We start from the raw sequence: 22,487 nt of genomic DNA, 5'->3' as shown, positions 1-22,487 counted from the left end.
TGTCTCCACCTCTTCCTTTCTTTTTCCCGCCCCCCCCCCCCCCCACCACATCAGTCTGAAGAAGAGTCTCGACCCGAAACGTCGCCTATTCCTTCTCTTCATAGATGCTGCCTCACCCGCTGTTTCTCCAGCATTTTTTGTCTACCTTTGATTTTTCCAGCATCTGTAGTTCTTTCTTAAATAGATCTTGGAGAAAACTGAACCAGTGGGCAGCGTCACGAACGAATGAACGACCGACGGTGGCGCCCCCGGTTTTGCCCCGGTGGTGTAAGTTTTCTTGTAAGTTATACTATGTTAACACGTTAATAATAATATTAATATTAACGCGTTAACATAGAAAACGTCATTATAATCACGGTACAACTAGAGGAAATAGCACAACCTTTTAGCAAAACAGCAGAAAAAGGCTGATTTAGGCACTCGATCGTGAAAAAGGCATTATCCTGGTGAAATCATCAAAAAAGGCATAAAAAGGCACATGGTATTTATGGCAAAATCCTGGCTATTGATGAGCATGGTTGTCCATAATACAGCATTTATTAGTTTCTACACAAAAATCACCAAAATGTTCCGAAAAGCCAAATCATGAGCTACCATTCCCAATTATTAAAATCCAATCAGTAACATACTGCCTGCATGCAAGATCATGACACTTAAGCAGCTTTATTTAACTGTGTTTTTTATTCCTATCTAATTAATGTTGCCGGCCTCGAACTTACTGTTTGAGCAAGAACTGAAATCCTATTGATTTTGCGTTTTAATTACAATTACCGTATTTCCCGGCAATGAAGATGCTACTTTTTACCCTAAAATAAGGCCCAAAAATTTACCTGCGTCTTGGAGGCCGAAGGCTAGATTGTTAGCCAAGAAAGATAGACTTGGGCCAAATCGCTTTTAAAACAGGGGGGGGGCGGGGGGTGAGAGACACAATGAGGCCTAACACAGGGGTCCTATGGCCCGGATCCGGCCCATAACCCAAACTCAATCGAACCCAAGCGAGCCAACCTGGGAACTGCAGCCATTCGCGGGGCAAGCAGCCGACCTGGGCGTCAAAGCCAGACCTGGGGCAAGCGAGCCGACCTGGGAACTGCAGGCATTCATGGGGCACGCAGCCGACCTGGGTGTTACAGCCAGACCTCGGGCACGCGAGCCGACCTGGCTTTGGAAGTGTGTGGCGGTTGTGTGTCAAGAGAGAATAAGAATGCTGCTGCCTTGTCAACAGACGTGCACAAAAGCAGTTGGTATTAGTTTTGAAATTCTCGTTATCCCTATTTTTGACCTGGCTCGGAGACCGAACAGTGAGGGGAACAGCTCAAGAGCAAAGATAATAGAACGGAGCGGGCGATGGCTTACCCCTGTGTCAGCGCAAGTAACTTCAATTGGCCCCTTGAACTAGTATTGTCATTCAATAAGATCACAACTGATTCAACCCTGTCCCGGTGTGCTCCCGTTTTTCCCCACCGTCTCTCCACCTGCCGTCAGCCTCCACCCCCCACCCATTCAGTCATTCAGAATGGAGGAGATCTGGAAGCCTTGGGCAAATTGAATTGTTACTTTCTTTATTTTTATTTTTATTTTATTTATTTTTTTGAGTGTGAGAAATTCCATGTCCCGCCAGCTTTTTTTCAAAACTTAGCAACTCACAATGGGGTGCATCTTCGACGCAGGTGCGTCTTCATTGCCGGGAAATACTACGTATATTTCCCCCATACTTACTTTAAGAATTTAATTTGAATATGGACACTGCAATCCTAGATGTTTTCCAATTACAATATCATCAGTTGATTATTTTTGGTTCAGTATGAGAATGGCTTGGGGAAGCAACCGTTAAAGAAAACTTTAAAACACAACACAAAGATCAGGCAAAACAATCAAGATGTTATTTAAGAGCGCCAAATACAGTCATCACTGGGAGTAACCTAGGAGATTGCTTAACGAACAAAGATCCACCTACTCCTTATATACAGAATTTTCCTTTGATGTATTGTTTACTGTAGCTTACACTTAAGCATTTTTCCTTCTTCCGAATGATCAAAAAAATATGAATAATGCACCTCCAAAAGACACAGAAGAGGGGAACAAACAGGTTTCTTTGTAAATTACGCCAATTTTTTTTTAATCTTCAAATTTAAACAGAAAAGGCAGGTCCTGGAATGATTGAGCAAATTTTGCCTCGTGCTATAGTCTTGTCCAACTGGTGTCAAGAAGTATTGAACGTAATACACTTCCTGTTGCCAAGAGCAGCAGAACGCAATGGGACACTGTTTACTTGAAGAGTGTAAACTATTTGTTGTTACTAATTGTATAATTGAACAACTTTTGTGAACGTATTGACTGAAACTTATTGTAGTAAACCATGATTTTGCAATAGCCATCCAGGTAGGGACGATGGGAGGATTGCCAGCCTGTTGAAATTTCTCTTCAACTCAGTCCCAAACGGTCTACATGTTAATCTGAGACTATGCCCCTGGCCCTCAGCAAGGCGATATATCCTCACAGCATCTGGCTTGCTTCGTCTTTAAGAATTTGTTTCAATTAGATATCCTCTAACTCTTCTGAACAGTAAAGAATATGATCCTGGCCTACTCAATCTCTCCTCATCAGGCAAACCCACTATCCCTGGAACCAGTATAGTGCACTCCCTGTGGTAAATACACCCTTTCTGAGACAAGGTAACCAAAGCCATACACAAAACTTCAAATTTGGTCTCTCCACCTGGACCTATACTTTTAATAACATTGTCTTACTCCTGCATTGGAGTCATCGCATTATAAAGGGCTGACATACCAACTATCCTCCTAATCACCAATGTTAACCAAACCATTTCACTTGATGGCTACCGATTAATGATGGTGTAATAGTGCCAATGCCATCTTTGTAGAAATTAGTCAATGAAGATACAAACACAAAATCAAGTCACGAAAATGCAAATTACCTTCCACCATGTCCACCGTCTACCGAATCCTGGCTTCCAGCTTCACTGGGCGTGCTCACTGATTTCGAGGAGGGAGACATGGGGGTTGGGACTAAATAATGAAAATAACAGGCATCCCATGTTACTATTTGCAAAGGCTGCACTGATGGTTCGCAGTGTCAAACATGAAGCAAAACAAAAAAAAGCAAGATTTAAATAAATGTTGAATATGCAAACAAAAATGGAATTGCAATGGTGAAAGCCAAAAGAAAAAAGGAAAAAAAAGAGGGAAGAAAGTCAAATGAACATTTAATTTTTATTTTTGCAAAAATAATTATTCAAAATGAGTTTGGAATGTGCACAATCACATTAAAATGCATCAGGGTTTCAGCTTCACCATAAAATTGCTGGTAAACAATACAAATAGACCAAATGTGTTCTACTTTTTGCAAAGTTTCAGAGACTACCATCACCACATTGGCAAATAAAAGCGACATGAAGTTGCCAGAAATAAATACATTTTGTGTCACACTTCCACTCCAACATATAAAAATAATGATCTTCTCTTTAAAGTACCAGAATATTTTACAGTTTACTCAAGTGGAGAGGAAAACACATTTTTCATGTATCCAAGGTCTTAAAATGCAAGGCATTTGAATAGATTTTCAAACTGCAGCTGAAACCCTCAGCAAAAACATTAATATGTACATAAATAGTAAACCCTTGTTATAACAGACCGTAGGGGGAATGGTATCCGTTAGTGCCGATTTAACACCGAGTAAGGTATTATCATTGTATGAGGTTGAAACAAAGAACTGCAGATGATAGTTAATACACAGAACATAAAATGCTGGAGTAACTCAGCTGGTCAGGCAGTATCGCTAGAGAACATGGATAGGTGACGTTGGAACCCTTCTTCAGACTGATTCAGTCTATTCAGTTACTCCTGCACTTTGTGTCGTTTCACCTTAAAACTAGGCGCCAATGCTGTTGGTCAGCATCAGTGAGCTCTTTTTCACCGGTTGATGCGTCTGTCGTTGCGGCTCACATTGTAGCCCGGCAATGACACTTTCTTCAGACAGCTGCCAATGAGGCTCCCTCCCCTCTCACCAGCTGTCGCTTCCAATGTGGAGTATGTCAGCAACTCCAGGGGAGGTCGCGGTGGCCGTGGCAGGGGGTGGGGGGTATGGAGGCCGACTGGATGGAGCAACAGGAGGAGGCGGTGGCAGCAGTCCAGCAGGAAACGGACAAAGCGACGCCGACAGCAAGCAGGTGAGAGGGGAGGGAGCACCATAGTGACCTAGAGTGTCCCATCGGTGGCAGCAGCCTAAATAAAGCGGGGCCACAATGTGGGCTGCAACAAAAGCCATGTCAACCAGACTGTGCAGTGGGTGAAGGGCTCGCTGGAGCACCTTGCGTGTCTAGAGTGGCGTCGGAAGCCGGGACTCTAAAAGGCCCAGAAGACTGTGCTATATCCAAAATCCATTATAAAGAGGTCCATTAAAACAAGGGTTTACTGTAATGTGTAATTATGTGTACATTTACTCTGAATCCTAATCAAAATACCATGAATTAAATCAAAAACCTTTTGGAAATAGCCGAACAAAAGTCAACATAACATTAAAATGTACAGTGCATAGCTCACATTGCAGAAAGCATATGGTTTGAAAAAAAAACACATATCAAAAACAAAACATCAATACATTTAAGGAAATTCAACACAATTGGGGTTACGAGGGAGAGAAAAATCAGCCATGATTGAATGGCGTAGACTTGATGGGCCGAATGACCCAAACCAATTCCTTTCACATGATAAACTTAGGACCATCTCAAAGAGGCAAGAGACCCTAATTATAGGTAATTGCAACAAATGCCACAACCGAGCACCTTGGTAGCATCAGGGATATAAAAAAAGCCAGAACAGAGGGAGGTTCTTGGAGGAGATTAAGAAGTGGGAGCAGAGAAAATGTCAGTGATTGTTCAGATAAAAACTGAAACAAGTGAGTATAGTAGCCAGATGGGGAGGTGATATGGTCACCCACGTCAAATGTTATAGTCAAACCGAAAAGGACAAAAAGTAGCTTATATCCATGATAATCACATAGGATGTCATTTGTGACTTTGATCAAAACAATCCCAGAACCATGACAGTAACCCGATTGGAGGGACTTAACAAGGAGCTCAGGGTTGGATGTACATGAATTTGTGAGGCAAAACATGCAACAAAGGGAAGCAGGGGAAAACTGAGATCTTGATGTTTTTTAGAATTAGTCATAGAACATGGAAACAGTCCCTTCAGCTCAATACATCCCAAGACGTCTATCTGAGGAAGTCCCATTTTCCTGCATTTGTCCCATATTCCTCTAAACCTTTTCTATCCATGTACCTGTCCAAATGTATTTTAAATGCCAGTTAATCCAGTACCAATAGCTTCCTCCAGTAGCTCATTCCATGTACACATCACCTTCCGTGTAAAATTAAATTGCAGGTTCCTGTTAAATCTTTCCTCTTTTAATTAGCGAGTCAGGCATCATCTCTGTTGAACATGGAAAGGTGACGTTTTGGATCAGTACTCCTGCTTGCTGCAGTTTTTTGGTTTTAGTTATGTTAATGACAATAAACAGATAAAGCACAGACCCTTGTGGAACACCACTGGTCACGTCTCCAATCTGAATAACAATTTCCTATTACCATTTCTGACCCACATCCCAAGACAACTCTACTAACATTCAAGTGATATGAGAAAAGAGGTGGATAGATTTGTAAAATAAGCGAAATTTTGGATTGCATGAGAGTCAGCACAGAGTTAAATCTATCAGGCAGCCAGAAAAGGAAGTAGAAAGGTCTGGAGTCCATTGGGAATAAAGAAATTGAGATGCAGGAGGTGAATATCAGACAAGGACATGGCATATACTGTCCTACTCCTGATTTTTTATCTTCTGTTCTTGAATAAGGAAGGGTTTAGTTCATTCGCTCTCCATTTGCTTAGTAGTTTTTCCACAATTTCTCAAGTTACATTCTTGGCCATTTGTGTTTTTGGTCTTCTGAATTTTTTGCCAGTGCTATCGTATCTACAAACTTTAAATTTGAGGTTTTTTCCCCCCAAACTATGCGACAAAGCAAATCGACAAAATTACTGTCAGCATCACTATTTTCCAACAGAATTGTAATCACGAACATCACTTCCCTGTTCAGCTTTATAATGAATTATTTTAACATGCCTTCTATGCCCTTAGTGTACACCCACCCATAAAAGTGTTAAAAATTAACAGTAACTTTCATGAATTTTAGTTTCTACATACTTTAGGATGATTAAGCAAGACATGGGGAAATGGGACAGACAAGACAGCTCTGCTGGGAGCTTGCACAGATCCCATGCACCAAATGGCCTTCTGTAACACAATTGCACTGAAGACATTGATCATTGGTTTATCTAGATGAAACAATTCCAATAACTGGGCAAAAAGTGTAGAAGAGAGAAGCGTTGCATCAAAAGTGACAACAGTGTTATTCTTAGGCCAGAATAGGAAAGTAAAATTAAATATAACTAATCAAAACCAAATGTTTATACATCAAAAAGAACCCAATTAGTAAATTGTCAACATAATTAGAAAGTCGATCAAATATAAACTCTTGAAAGTAAGATTTAAATTAAAAAGTCACTAACAAATAACAAAATGCCCGAGCTGGCATTTTATCCTTACTTCCTTATGTATCATTACTTTACACTCATTCCCAGGATTCTTCAGTTTCAAAATTATGAGTAGTCAGAGGAATCCAGACCTTGTGCAAAATTAAAAAAATCAGAATTAACAAGCTCACACTGTATGATACACATCTCCTTACCTAGTGCTGGCTCTGGGGCTATGCCTATGCTCTGCAGCAAAGCCTCTGTCTCCCTGCGTTTGCGATCAAGATCAGAGTCCTCAGGGGGAACTTCTTTCTTCTGTTGCAACTCAGCCTGAAAGGACAGCAGAAAACTCCATTAAATTAATAGTTGTTGGAGGGAACTGCAAAGGCTGGTTTAAACCGAAGATAGACACAAAATGCTGGAGTAACTCAGAGGGACTGGCAGCAGGTCGAGACCTGAAACATCACCCATTCCTTCTATCCAGAGATGCTGCCTGTCCCACCGAGTTACTCCAGCATTTTGTGTCTATCTCCACTAAATGAATTCTGGATAAATGTTGTTTTCTCTATCTAGAAATAAAAACTTGCACTTTCGCCTCTGAATTGTATAAAACATGAACCAAATGCAATAGCACATTTTAGTCAGGACTATTCTACTTTTCCCTCAGAGCCAATTAAGAAAAATATTAATTTATCCAAAGATATGATTCGTATGTTTAGGAGGAGACAACGAATGGGTAAAAGTTTCCTTTTCACTGGCCACCATTAGATTGACTGAACAAAGCAGAAGAAAATTATCCTGACTAGATTCCTACCCAATAAAAAACCCATACTATTTATCCCTCTGTATAACTGCCTGCAGAGGGCACATAATGATCAACCTCTTAAAAGCTATCTCTTCTATAAACGCAAGCCAGTAAACATAGTAGAAACAATTAAATAAAATGATGAGAGGCAGTTATGATCTACAGTCAGAATCAACGTATGATATGCAGGTCAAGTATAAAACACAAGAGTGGTGAGTGGCTGGAACGCACTGCCGGAGGTTGTGGTGGAGGTAGGTCATGATATTTAAGAGACTTTTGGATAGACACATGCATATGCAAGGAATGGAGGGATATGGCTTATATGCAAGCTGACGAGAATGATCCTGGTCTTGAGAATGGGCCCGACACATATGTTGCGGGGTTAAAGGCCTATTCCTGTACACTCCTATTCCACATACAGACTATTCGCAGTCCATTTTAATTTTACAAAGTAAATAGCATAATGGAGGAAAAGGCCTGTGTTATACTGTTTATGCTTCATACGTGATCACCGGTGCCACTCCTTGCATGAAGGCTGAATAAAACTTTCCTTCCCTCCTGCAACTGCCAAATTATTTTCTCGTCCTCAGTTTTTGGATCAAGTTCCCCCCCCCCCACCCCACCCAAGTTATTTACATAAGCATAACTAAGTGTTCGGCACGGACTTGAAGGGCCGAGATGGCCTGTTTTCCGTGCTGTAATTGTTATGTGATTATAAGCTTGTTCTGTTAGGTTTCAATTGCTTCATGCGCTTTCTCAAGCTTCAGCAGAAATCCAACTTTAAAAAAATGAAGTTTTGTAGTAGAACAGCTAAAGAGTTAGGGAGCAGATTCAAGGTGGAATTTAGATAAACAGCAAGGACTGGCAGTGGCTGAGTGAAAATATCAGAGCCAAGACCTACTTAGAGACCTAGCGAGTCCTGTAAACTACACGACACTCCTCCATTTCTAATGATGGTAATGTATAATTCTTATCCAAAATGTAATGACCTTTGTTTGAGGTTTATGGAGAAGACAAAACAATCACTTAATAGACATTGCAAAGCACAGGGCTGGGTAATTCAAGGGTGTACATAGTTATGACATCATTCAAGTATTTCCCCTTTTGATAAATGCCAAACAGAGAATTTTATTAATTCCAGTGTCAAAAATGTAAATGTCCAATGAGCATATCATACCCATAAGAAACACCAGCAAAAGTGCAATGGCTGACATACATCCTTTTACTGCATTAAACAATTATGTATAATCTGCAAGATTAATCATCCAATTCATCCCAATGAAATAGAGCAGGTAGTAAATAAATATGCACGAGTTCCAGCAACTAATAAATATTACATGCACAACAGCACTAGCACAGACCCAGACAGGAGGGTGTTACAACTGTGAATTGCCATTTCCAATCCTTCCTTACCAACTCACCCAATTTGAAAATCCATTGCAATTAAACTTTAAGCAACTCTAGAAGTGAAAATGTAGTAATCTTCAACACTGAAATTGTAGTGAATCCACAGCAGGCTGTTGAGACTTTTGCACATGGGTCGGTGTGGGCAAGTTGGGCAAATGGGTCTGTTTCCATGCTGTATGACTATGATTCATTTAAGAGTTACGAGTTCATAAGGTAATAAAATTAGGATAGGATACAGCTTCAACCTTATACCCATTTTTGGGACCTATTGGATTTAGCCAACCCCCCTTCCCTTCTAAGACAAGCGAGAAGGATATGATTCAGTGTGCGCCTACCTCATCTCATCACAAGATAAAATAATCTTCACCTCACAGCTTCCACCAGCAAGAACTAATAAAATTACTTGAACACCATGCCAAGTAATTCTCAAATTGCGATTCCTGTGAACTAGTTTAAACCAATAGCACTTCCCTTTTAAAATATAATTACTTGATATCCTGAATCAAATCATTATCCCCATTTTGACTGACCTCTTTCTTTTTCCTTTCTTCTTCTTTTCTTTTTTTCTCTTCGCGTATCTGAGCCAGTCTTTGCTTTTTTCGCTCCAGTTCTGCTTTCAAATCACTCTTGTCTGACATGTTGAAGCCCCTGAAAGGTTAAAGATTAGATCCCATAATTGTAGTAAATTAAAAATCATTAAGTCATATTTATAATTTACTATTATAATTATTTAACAAGTAACATTATGAAAAAAAATCTGGATTTGGCAAGAAATAACTTTGTGCAAGTGGGTAAGATGAACCCCAGTGATAATCCTTATTTCTTCAATACTGAGCAATAACCTAACTCTAGCCATGAAGCGACCCACTCGGCTGAAATGGTGCTTAATACTCCACATGACTAAATTCCTCCAAGTTCGAAAGATGCAGAAACATTGGGAGGAAGGTAAACCCATTATAGCATGCGTTTCTCAACAGGCGGATGAAATTAAATTTTCCCGGAGACACGAATTTCAACTGCAGTACAGACATAACATCAGAATAATAGTGCAGGGAAATAGGCCCTTCAGCCCACCTGGTCCGCACTAGCCATTAATTATTATCCATACTAATCTTATTTTCAACCACTCTATTCTCCGTCATGCTATTGTGTTTCAAGCTCTCGCCTAGATACAATTGGATGTTGTCACCAAACTAATCTCCATCATTTTCTCAAGAAGCATGTTCCACATTTCAACCATCCACAGGATATAAAAAAATTTAATATCTCCAGATCTTCTACCATTTACTTTAAGTCAATGTTTAAAGATCGCAAGACGTTTACTTTCATAAACACTTCACGATAGGGAAGAATTATGTGCCCTTCACAATTTTGTACTTTTTAAAATCAGATCCCCCTTAAAGTCTTCCTTCCAATGAAAAGAAAACCTCCTAATGGCTGAAGTACTCCATCTTGGTGAATCTCTGCTGCATTTTTTCAAGTGCAATCATATCCTTCAATATTGTTTCAATAATGTTTTATAAAGCTGTACCGTAATCTCCCCGACCTTGCATTTCATGCTCTGAATAACGAAGGCAAGTATCCAAAATGCTGCCTTAACTACCTTATGCAAGTAAATAATTTGTTTCCATTGGCATGTTATGTTAATACCCTCTTCAGTTCTCATTTTGATTTCTTTGTTCTTGGCCTGCTATATTGTTCATTGGATATCTACAACTTCAGCAAATTACAAAGGTGGCCATGTACATCTATGTACCTTGTTACCACTACTATAGTTATTGCTTGAGCTCTGGCACAGCTAGAGCACACTGACTGGCTGGAAGGAAGTGTGCTGATGCCATGGGACATGTGCTCAGTTGCAAGGTGTCTCAGCATGAGCATACACAGAACAAGAGCATAGCCACAATTTCCCAGGAGAATCAAACAGCCTCTCAATACATCGGCAATCTGCATCATCTAACCCCAATGCTGCCTGACAGCTGCTAGTTACCAATATGATCAGGTCTGAATTAGACACAGAAGCATATTTAAAAACTAGACTAAGTGGGGCCTGTTGGGTCCCAGCATCACACGGGAGGGCTGGTCACCAACGCAATATTCCACCTCTCCACCAATTCCAATATTGCTCGCCAGTGAGGGGGGGGGGCTTTCTGTTGTGCTAGTATGGGTGATGCGGACCGAAGGTACTGGTTTCCAGAGGGCTAGTATAGACATTGTGGGCCGAATGGATTCTTGGGCTGGCAGCCAACTGTTGCAACGATTTTAATAGCCAAGCCAAGTCACACAATTTGGCTGCAGCCACCCGACAACCAAAATTCATTTTGTGAACACAAACTTTTTAAAAAGGTGAGGCAAACAATTGGGCAGCAGCCACCTGACAACCAAAATTCATTTTGTGAACACAAACTTTTTAAAAAGGCGAGGCAAGCAATTGGGCAGCAGCCACCTGACAACCAAAATTCATTTTGTGAATACAAACTTTTTAAAAAGGCGAGGCAAACAATTGGGCAAAAGCCACCTGACAACCTAAATTCATTTTGTGAACAAACTTTTTAAAAAGGCGAGGCAAACAATTGGGCAGCAGCCACCTGACAACCAAAATTCATTTTGTGAACACTAACTAATTAAAAAGGCGAGGCAAACAATTGGGCAGCAGCCACCTGACAACCAAAATTCATTTTGTGAACACAAACTTTTTTTAAAAGGCGAGGCAAACAATTGGGCAGCAGCCACCTGACAACCAAAATTCATTTTGTGAAAAGACTTTTTAAAAAGGCAAGGCAAACAATTGGGCAGCAGCCACCTGACCACAAAATTCATTTTGTGAACACAAACTTTTAAAAAAGGCGAGGCAAACAATTGGGCAACAGCCACTTTACCGCCGCATCGAGGGGACTCACCATGGCATGGACGTGCGTTCAGTGTTATTCGCAGTTCAGAGAGCCGTGACCCTCTCGCTTCCTGGGTCTGGCAGAGACTGATTGAGGGACTACACTTCCGGGCTTTATAGTCCCTCCGCCCTGCCGCCAGTGGGGGCAGCAGAGAGAATGGCAAATTAAAAAAAAACATTAATATCTCTCTGATTTTTCATCGATGGGAAAATTCCTCCGGTCCCGGAAGGCAGAGGGGGGCTCTGAGCGAGGTGGCCAAAAATGACGGCCGTAGGTCGCGGCGTTCTCTCGGAAATGGGCCATAAGTGGTCAAGATCAGATTTTTAGTAATATAGATACATATTTATTTGCCTTAATTTGTATTAAAGTCCAATTTTGTTGAGATTAGGTTTCACATTTGTTGGAGAGTGGGAGAGGTGGGATGTAGTTTAGTTTACTTATAGTATAATCAATTTAATTTAGTTCAAACAGTGCAGAAACAGGCCCTTCGGCCCACCGAGTCCCCAACGATCCCCGCACATTAACACTGCCTTACGCACACTAGGGGCAATTTGCATTCATACCAAGCCAATTTACCTACAAACCTGTACGTCTTTGCAGTGTGGGGGGAAACCGAAGATCTCGGAGAAAACCCACGCAGGTCACGGTGAGAACGTACAAACTCCGTACAGACAGCACCCGTAGTCGGGATCTAACCCACGTCTCTGGCGCTGAAAGCGCTGTAAGGCAGAAACTCTACCGCTGCTCCATCGTGCCATGCCTCAATAGAAAAGACCTTAATCACTTCAATGGTGACATTGGATAGAAAGTTCAAATATTTGGGCAAGATGAAAATTGTGATTGAAAATAAGAAGGGACATGACAATTTGTTCAGATGGTGGTTAATGGAGAAATAAATGTTATTCCTGGATGCATCCTCCGATTATGTTGCAAAACAATATGTGCAAATAGAAATGCATAGCATTCCAGCATATTACAAGGAAAATAAACTGCAGATAAATGTTAAACATGAACATAATTGATTTAATCTCTAGTCAAGGTCTGTCAAAAAGTTGCAATACAAGCAAAATGGTTTAATACATTGGGTGAAAAATCAAAAAGAAAGTTACTGCCATTAATTGATTAGAGAATAATGAAAGGTAGCAGATAAAATATGTATTTCATATCTTTCTTCATTGACAGGGTTGACTAATGCATTAATAATGTTAATCAAGCTGTACATAAGTCAGGAAATGTGATGTAAAATACCTTTAAGCAAAGCATTACTATACTACACTGGAGAATAGAGAAGTATTCAAAGTCTCTAGTCAACCACAACATAACAGTAAATATTTCATATCATGGCTTAAAAAGAGTGAAATGGCCGAATTGGGTAATGAAAAGATGAGACACAACCACATTGCAGTTAATCATAATCATACTTTATTAGCCAAGTATGTTTTGCAACATACGAGGAATTAGATTTGCCATACAGTCATACTAATAAAAAGCAACATACTTTTCATTTTAACATGAACATCCACCACAGTGACTCCTCCACATTCCTCACTGTGATGGAAGATGAAAAAAAGTTCAATCTCTTCCCTTCATTGTTCTCCCGCGGTCGGGGCCCTCATGCTTCCGTTGACGGGACAATCTTGGCTCCCGTAGCTGGAGGCGGGCCTCCTCGTCGGGTGATCAAGCTCCTGCATCAGTGGGGGGAATCTCAGCTCCCCCACGCTGGGCGATTGGACCCCAGTTTTAAAGAGAAACAGTTAACCATGGAAATAAATGAATTCGCTCAATAGAACATGGTAATACGTTAAAGTATTACAGATGTTGTCAGACCTCATGTACTGTCATGAACTTTTTCCTTTTAAACAAGTTTCCAATTTTTTTCTAATCTTTTTTAAAAAGTGAAGTTTTCAGCACCGCAAAGAATGATTTTCCATATCTACATCCCTTACATTGGTATATTTTCTACTCCCCTATTGCCAGAAAAAATCATGGATTCTGATTCCTGGACTTAGTCAGCATCCTCTCTTCCTTTGGATCCTCGACTCTCTGACCCAGACCACAATCAGTGAGGATAAGTGACAACACTCCACCACAATAATTCTCAACACTGGTGCCCCGCAAGGCTGTGTTCTCAGTCCCCTACTATACTCCCTACACACTCACGAGTGTACGGCCAAATTCAGCACGAACTCCATCTAAACGTTGGCAGATGACAGCGTCATGGTCGGCCGAATAAAGAACAATGGTGAGACAGAGAACTGGACGAAGATTGAAAACATAGTAACATGATGTCATGACAATAACCTCTCCCTCAATGTCAGCAAGATAAAGCAATAGTTATCAACTTCAGGAAGCATGCTGGAGTACGTGCCCCAATCAGTATCAATGGTGCAAAAGTGGATATAATTGAGAGCTTCAAGTTGCTTGGCATTAATATTACCAATGATCTGCTGTGGACCAACCATATTGTTGCGACAACCAAGGCAGCCCACCACCAATGCTGAGCAGACCGAGGAAATTTCAGCATGTCTTTAATGACTTACATGCTTCTACAAATGCACCATCGAAAGAACTGTCGGGTTGCATCACAGCTTGGTTTGAGAACAACTCTGTCCAAGGCCACAATAAATTGCATGCTGCCTTGGAAAAACAGCCAACATGATCAAAGACTTCTCCAACACCCAGCCATTCTCTCTTTACCCTGCAGTCATTCCTCCTTCGTCTGGCAGAAGGTACAGAAGATACAGAAACTTGTAAGCATGCACCACCACCAGACTCAGGAACAGCTTCTACCCCTTTGTTACCAGACTTCGAAGCGTCCTCCCATAAGCTAAGGTACTATCTGATTCACCTCTACCGACCTGGCTTTGGATGTGCTACAATGCTGAGAACTATATTCAGCACAATGTATCTTCCCCTTTGCCCTCTCTGTTCCTCTGTTGTACTTGAGTTTGACTTTGCATTTATGTATGGTACATCTGATATGTTTGGATAGCATACAAAACAAAGCTCTCAACTGCATTTTGGTACATGTGGCAATAAACCTAAACATTAAATTCTCAAATTAATTTTAAAAATGCCATTATTGGAGATGTATTCATTCCATCTAAGACATGGAAAAGGAAAAAAAGGGAGTACTTGAATTCCTACAGTGAGCATCACAGAGCAACAGTTCAGAGGTTTACCTCCAGGTTTTGGGCAGAGACCCGGATTCAACGCCAAAGAAGCGGGTTCAATCCTGACTACAGGTGCTGTCTGTATGGAGTTGTACATTCTCCCCATGACCTGTATTGGTGTTCTCCGTGTGCCCCAGTTTCCTCCCACACTCCAAAGACATACAGGTTTGTCGGCTACTTGGCTTGGAAAATTTGTAAATTGTCCCTAGTGTGTCTAGGATAGTAATAGTGTGCGGAGATTGTTGGTTGGCACGGACTCAGTGGGCCGAAGGGCCAGTTTTCGTGATGTATCACTAAACTAAACTTTCTCACAATGAGACTGCTATTATCTTGCAGGAGATCCGAGTAATAGGCACTTAGAATCAGACGCTCAATGATAAAATGCAGGATTGCTCTCAATCCATTTAGGTTTTCTATCTTAAACACAAAAAGGACAAAATCCTTCACACTGCTCCACAGCAGCAAGAATGTTTTATTATCTGTTATGGGCCTGTCCCACTTAGGCGATCTTTCAGGCGACTGCCGGGAGGCACGGAAATTGCTATCAAATCATGGGGGGGGGGGGGGGGAACACAATTAATTGCCGGCTGCGCATGCACAAACACACCCCTAGACGCACAGAACTTCTTGCCCAGAGTAGACAAATCAAGGACCAGACGACTTAGGTTTAAGGTGAAAGGGAAAAGCTTTAATAGGAATCTGAGGGGTAGCTTTTTCACACAAAGACTGGTGGGTGTATGGAACAAGCTACCAGAGGAGGTAGTTGAGGCTGGGACTATCCCAACATTTAAGAAACAGTTAGACAGGTACATGGATAGGACAAGTTTGGAGGGATATGGACCAAACGTGGGACTAGTATAGCTGGGACATGTTGGCCGGTGTGGGCTAGTTGGGCCTAAGGGCCTTTTTCCACACTGTATCACTTTATGACTATGAAGACACAACAGACTGAAGATACTAGAATCTGAGCAAAAAGTGAAGTGCTTGAGGAATTCATGTCAAACTGCATCTGTGGAGGGAAGTGGACCATTTCATAAGAGAGGTCCCAAACCAAACATGTCCATTTACCTCTTCAGATGCTGCCTGACTCGTCGAGTTCCTAAGCACTTTGTGTTTTGCATTAAACACAGTTTACCTCTCCAGGTTTAGCACTAATGGTTTCTTAATCACATATCCAATATCCTGCCCAGAATTTCATTTCACTCACACTGCAATCTACAAAGCCAATTTGTTTAACTAGTTTAAACGATATCCCACCTGATCTTACTCAAAGTAATATTTTTTGTTTCTTGCAAATTTACTATTTTGCATTTCTTTGATCATCTTAACTCAGATACTAATTTTCACAGATGAGTCTCCCAGATGTGTACTATGGACTGTTTTAGGTTGCACTAAGGACTTCGTTTTTTTTTTTGCACTAGTATTTTCGTTATTAATTTATTGGGGGGGTTTTCTGTGTATTGTGTTTATAGGCCTGTTAAGCTGTGGCAAGGAATTTAATTGCTCCTATTGTTGGCGCATGTGACAATTAAGCACTTTTGAATATTTTCCAGCCTCTAGCTAAACTGCAGTTTCCAACCTGAGCAATATGAATCTTTCTAAACTGTTCAAGCCCAAATACCTTCCGTCTATCTTCGATATTATTACCAAAATTGTGGTTCCATCTGTGCAATGACATTTCATTTGTAATCCACTGTTCTACTATACGATTTACTGCAATATGCCCTCCATAATTGCTGCACAACATTTTGACCATCGATTGATAAAGAAATTCAACAGAAAACTTGGGGTATTTAAGATTTAAAATGTACAAGTACACAAAATCAAAAGTAGTAACAAATGAGTTAATATTATTACTTTCCTAACAAGGGCAGTGACCAACGCACATAGATTAAGTTGTTCAAAATGGTCTCATGAAGGACAATGAAAGTGATAAAACAAACTTACACGTAATAAAGAATAATTCACGTTATTACAGTTTATGTGGAGAGGGAGGTACATGCATTAACGTATGCTGATATACTTTAAATCATTGTCTATATCCCACACTCCATTTTTAACATAACTTCATGACACTCAAACCAGTGCCACACAGATTTTTCTTCTTTTAACTAAAACTAACTAATACCAAAATCCATCTCTCCGTTTCATTTTCTGCTGCTCAGAAGATGGGTATTTACTCTTCATCACTAATTCCCATGAACTGAAGAGGCAGTAAAGAGTCAACCATATTGGAGTCAGACATTGTCCTGACCAGCAGATTTAGTATCTTGAAGAACATTAATGAACCTAATATGTGTTTACAACAATTAGACACATTTCACAACAACATGGCGAAGGCTTTTTTTATAATTCCAATTTAATGTCTTGGATTAAAATTCCCAGTGGCCATAGTGAGATACTACCTCATGTAACTGATCAACATTTTAGCACTCTGTCACTGCAGTAATTTAACTATAACATGTTATGTCACATAACATTTGGGGTTAAACTTTACTTCAATTCCACATAATAAACTCCTATAATCGAGTATCGGACTATTTGGAAATCCGAATCGTTTAGCAGATGATGCTTCTCAGGCTCCTTGAAACATACAAGAGTCTCTTCCCTTAAAACTTACCGGGTGGTCAGTGTAAAATTTATAATATTGTTCAACATAAAGAAAATTACAATTCAAGATTACTATCTAAATGGCGTCAAGTTGGGAAAAGGGGAAGTACAACAGGATCTGGGGGTCCTTGTACATCAATCTATGAAAGTAAGCATGCAGGTACAGCAGGCAGTGAAGAAAGCGAATGGCATGTTGGCCTTTATAACAAGAGGAATCAAGTATAGGAGCAAAGAGATCCTTCTGCGGTTGTACAGAGCCCTAGTGAGACCACACCTGGAGTATTGTGTGCAGTTTTGGACCCCTAATTTGAAGAAGGACATTCTTGCTATTGAGGGAGTGCAGCGTAGGTTTACAAGATTAATTCCCAGGATGGCGGGACAGTCATATGCTGAGAGAATGGAGCAGCTGGGCTTGTACACTCTGGAGTTTAGAAGGATGAGAGGATATCTCATTGAAACATATAAGATTGTTAAGGGCTTGGACACACTAGAGGCAGGAAACATGTTCCCGATGTTGGGGGAGTCCAGAACCAGGGGCCACAGTTTAAGAATAAGGAGTAAACCATTTAGAACGGAGACGAGGAAACACATTTTCTCACAGAGAGTGGTGAGTCTGTGGAATTCTCTGCCTCAAAGGGTGGTGGAGGCAGGTTCCCTGGATGCTTTCAAGAGAGAGCTAGATTGGGCTCTTAAAAATAGCAGAGTCAGGGGATATGGGGAGGGCAGGAACAGGGTACTAATTGGGGATGATCAGCGATGATCACATGGAATGGCGGTGCTGGCTCGAAGGGCCAAATGGACTACTCCTGCACCTATTGTCTATTGTCTAAGATCATACACCACAAAAACAGCCCCTCAGCCTACCATGCCTATGCCAACTGTCAAGAACTAATCAATACACTCCCTTTACCAGTGTTGATTCATGTGTCTTTTTACAATACTGCACATAAAAATGTGACAAAGGGGGTCAAATTTCAAATTCCTTCAAAAATGTTGACAAGCACTTTATTGGGTTCATGACTAACATAGTATCAACAAAATATATAAGAAATTATAGTATATTGATGGAAAGTTTCCGAAAATGGCATCAGAATACACAAATACATTTTGTGTAATGTAATGGTTGTCACGTGGTGTCCACCAGTGACCTGGTTGGCACAGTAAGTGCACGTATTTCTTATTCCTTTCTATGTTTATGAATACCACATGGAACAATAAAATTGCAAACACCATTTCCACTTCATTCACCTAATCATGTAGGCCAGTGATTTGTCAGATCGTTTGATTTGGGCTGATTTTTTTGTAAGTAAAATGTCTCCGTAACGATCGTTGTGGAGCTTCCCGAAGTTGACACGAAGGAATGAAGTTACTGACTTGGTCCGTAAGAAAGGTAAACAAGAGAGAGTGTGTTTTCCCAAATTAAAGATTGGCTCAGTTTCTTAGTTTTGATGACCAATTTATGTCCAAACATTTTTTTTTAATTGATTTTAAAAAGTCGGAAAATATATCGTAAACGGTCGTTGCGTTTTTGACACTACGATGTTTTGATATATTAAATTGGAAAATAAGAAAGAATAATTAACTCGCCCAAAAATCGCTACTACCCGAGGATACCTCGTTAGGTTTTTGAAAAGCATGAGAGGTTTGGAGCCTCCGTGATTTAACTTACGGAGGTACCGACCCCGATAATGGACACCAAGCATTGTACTGTATTATCTTTATGTTACTGTATTTTTCTCCTGGTATTGATGAAGTTATTTCCATAGATCATTATCAAAATGTATGAGGGGCCATATGAAGTTTATTTATGAATTAGATATTCATGACTAAACATGGCAGTGTTTTTAATGTCACATTTTTGGTGTCCAAATTGGTAGTAAAATGATGAAGATTTGTCTATGTCATGAAAAAAGTTATTTATAAGGTTTCAAATGATGGGTAGATTTTTATTAAGAACAGTGTATTGGTGTAAAAAACTGAATAATAATCTTGTTCCTCAAAATCTCTCCAGCATTGTAAAAAGACACATATAATACAATGTCTGGGCAATTCACGTGCTTGACCAGATGTTTTCTAAATGTAGCGAGCGCACCTGCCCCCACCACTTCTCAAGCAGTACAGAGCGGTTCCAGTTATACATGTATCAAAAAAAATATTCCTCAGATCCATTGTATACCTCTTACACCTCACCTTAAATGCATATCCTCTGGTTTTAGACATCTATGCCATGGGGAATTTGGTTATTTTTCTATCAATTATTTTTTCTATCAATGATTTGGATGAGAATGTCCAAGGCATGATTAGTAAGTTTACAGATGACACTAAAATGGGTGACATCATAGATGGTGAAGATGTTTATCAAAAATTACAGCAAGATCGTGAGCATTTGGGCATGTGGGCTCAAAAATAGTTAATGGAGTTTGATTCAGATGTGCGAGGAGTTGTATATTGATCAATCAAACCAGACTGGGAGTTTCACAGTGATTGGCAGGGATCTGGGGGAATGTCATAGAGCAGAGGGATCTAGAAGTGCAGCTACACAGTTCTTTGAAAATAGCATCACAGGTTGGTAGAGTCGTCAGGACACTGGCCTTCATCAGTCAGTATACAAGTTAGGATGTTATGTTACAGCAGTACAAGACATTAATGAGGCTGTATTTGGAGTAGTGTGTTCAATTTGTCACCCTGAAATAGGAAGGATATTGTTAAGGGCCTGTCCCACTGTACGAGGTAATTCAAGAGTTCTCCCGAGTTTCCCCTGATTCGAACTGGGAGAATTACGGTAATAGCCGTTCGTAGGTACTCGGAGCTCTCGTGGACATTTTTCAGTGCTGAAAAAACGTAACGAGTTACCGCAATTCCCGAGTACCTGCCGTTAGCATTACGAGCTGCTACGAGACATCCACGAGTTCCGACGTAGCCGCTACGTACATACGAGTTTGATTTTTTTGTTAAACTCGGGAGAGCTCTTGAATTACCTCGTACAGTGGGACAGCCCCTTAAAGTGTGGAAAGTGGAAAGTGTGCAGAGATTTATGAGGATGTTGCCAGGACTTGACAGCCTGAGCTATAGGGAAAGGTTGGCAGGGGAAATGAGGAACCAGATGACAGAGTTTTAAGGTGAGAGGGGAAAGATTTAATCAGAACCTGAAGGGCAACTTTTTCCACGTGATAGTTGTTGGATACATGGAAGGATCTGCCAGAGAAGGTTGCTGAGGCAGGTACTATATCAACATTTGGAAAGAGACATGATAGGAAAGGTTTAGAGGGATACAAGCCAAACGCAGGCAAGTGGGACTACTATAGATGCGGCATCCTGATAGGCCTAGGGAACGGGCCAAAGGGCCTATTTTTGTGCCGTATGACTATGGCTCCCTTATTACCACAATATAGCTTCTGATTTGTCAAGTAACTGGAAAGTGACATCAGCAAATTAACAACGTGCTGGAGGAACACAGCGGGTCAGACAGCATCTGCGGACAATAAACAATAGGTGCAGGAGTAGGCCATTCGTCCCTTCGAGCCAGCACCGCCATTCAATGTGATCATGGCTGATCATCCCCAATCTGTACCCCGTCCCTGCCTTCTCCCCATATCCCCTGACTCCGTTATCTTTAGGAGGAAATGGGCAGACGACATTTGGGGTCGGGAAACAGACATTACATTAATCACTTTGATTTCCACCCATAAGAGTAGAAAATGGCATTTTGGAACAAGGTGATTTCTTTAATTATGGCCAATAGATAGATATCCTATATCCATGGGGAGGGGGCGCAGAGATGGGGAGAAAGATAATTCACATTTGGAGACAAAGTGCTGTTATTGCGATTGTGCAATTTGGAGAACTTTCCCCTACGTATTAAATTGTGAAAGCTGCAGGTAAAAGAATAAAATACTGAAGACGTCAGCTGCTGCAAACAGCAATACATTGGCTGAAAAATAATAAAATACCGTTGCGCAACGTAAATAAAAGGCCTGACACACGCATTTCTCAAAACAATAAAGGTTACTACAAAAGGAGAGACCTCTCCCCAAACAAAACAGACAATTGGATAATGAAATGAATTAGACGCAAAGAAACGAGGTGGGGTGGGGGGGGAATCACGATGATGCAGCAAGATTCAAATATTACCTTACCTATTTCAATTCACTTAAAACTATAATTGATGAATAACTGAGCATTTCTTGCTGAAGTGATGCTGGAATAGATAAACTGGGGATGGTGCACAGCTATAAAGCTGCAGCTAGACACTTGCAGCCCGAGCCCGATCCCTCCCTCTCCGTCTGGAAGCTGCCAGTCAGCGCGCATGGGCATCACATTACATTACAGCGAGGGGAGATGTCGCTCTTTCCCTGGACCGCTCTGCGGCTGCGCAGATTTATTGTGGCCGCACCGCACCGCACCGCGCGGACCGGTCCGGAGCGCCACCGCGAGCACGTGCTCCCCCCCCCCTCCCCCCAGTGAGGGGCTGCATGGCGGGCAATTCCCATCGACTCTCCGTTAGCGAGGAAGATAGTCTGCAATAAAAAGTTTCCAAATTAAACAAGTTTGCATTCAGCAAACAAATTGAAGAGTGCCTTCCTTTGGAGGAGGAAACACAAATCTGGGTAACATAACATAACAGTTATGGGTAACATAACAGGAAACGATTTCATATTATAGCTGATGATAATATTAGTTTTGAATCATTGTAGTGGAAAGAGGTCATTCAGTCCATCGAATTTATGGTGGCACTCAGGACATTCGGAATTCATGTGATAGGAGCAGAATTAAGCCCATCAAGTCTACACCATTCAATCATGGTTGATCTATCCCTCTTAACCCCATTTTCCTGCCTTCTCCCCATAACGTCTGTCACCCCTACTAATCAAGAATTTCTTTAGCTCGCCGACCTTCCTTCAGGTGAAAGTACAGGATTTGTTTAGGGAGACGTGTGTTGGACATGCGGATGACATGGCCAGTCCATCGAAGTTGGTGCTGCATTATTGTGCTGGTCATGTTGGTTTCCTCCAAAATACTGATGTTGGTGTGTTTGTCCTCCCAGCTGATCTTTCGT

The 22,487-nt window shown here is 41.0% G+C and overlaps 1 protein-coding gene and 1 long non-coding RNA gene across 5 annotated transcripts in view; one reads left to right on the top strand and one right to left on the bottom strand.

Moving 5' to 3' along the window:
* The window catches only part of dync1i1 (dynein cytoplasmic 1 intermediate chain 1), a 138,517-nt gene extending 116,788 nt beyond the window's left edge, over positions 1 to 21,729 (bottom strand). For 3 of the 4 annotated variants that reach the window (XM_033042270.1, XM_033042277.1, XM_033042296.1), the window contains exons 1-4: positions 21,568 to 21,729; positions 9,288 to 9,405; positions 6,761 to 6,875; positions 2,936 to 3,077 (exon numbers count right to left, since the gene is read on the bottom strand). In XM_033042270.1, coding sequence (XP_032898161.1) covers positions 2,936 to 3,077; positions 6,761 to 6,875; positions 9,288 to 9,395 — 365 coding nt within the window. In that variant the 5' untranslated portion in view covers positions 9,396 to 9,405; positions 21,568 to 21,729. The remainder of the gene's footprint in view (positions 1 to 2,935; positions 3,078 to 6,760; positions 6,876 to 9,287; positions 9,406 to 21,567) is intronic. The other variant, XM_033042286.1, reaches the window with a different exon arrangement.
* LOC116986712 lies at positions 688 to 19,458 on the top strand. The gene is made up of 3 exons (XR_004415556.1): positions 688 to 699; positions 3,779 to 3,781; positions 19,345 to 19,458. It is a non-coding gene; the product is annotated as an uncharacterized LOC116986712 (long non-coding RNA).
* Positions 21,730 to 22,487: the final 758 nt, after the last annotated feature.

The sequence above is a fragment of the Amblyraja radiata genome, chromosome 2, assembly GCF_010909765.2.
Source record: "Amblyraja radiata isolate CabotCenter1 chromosome 2, sAmbRad1.1.pri, whole genome shotgun sequence".
NCBI classification, from domain to species: domain Eukaryota; kingdom Metazoa; phylum Chordata; class Chondrichthyes; order Rajiformes; family Rajidae; genus Amblyraja; species Amblyraja radiata.
Note: the sequence above shows the minus strand (reverse complement) of the source record. Positions and strands in the feature narration are given on the sequence as shown.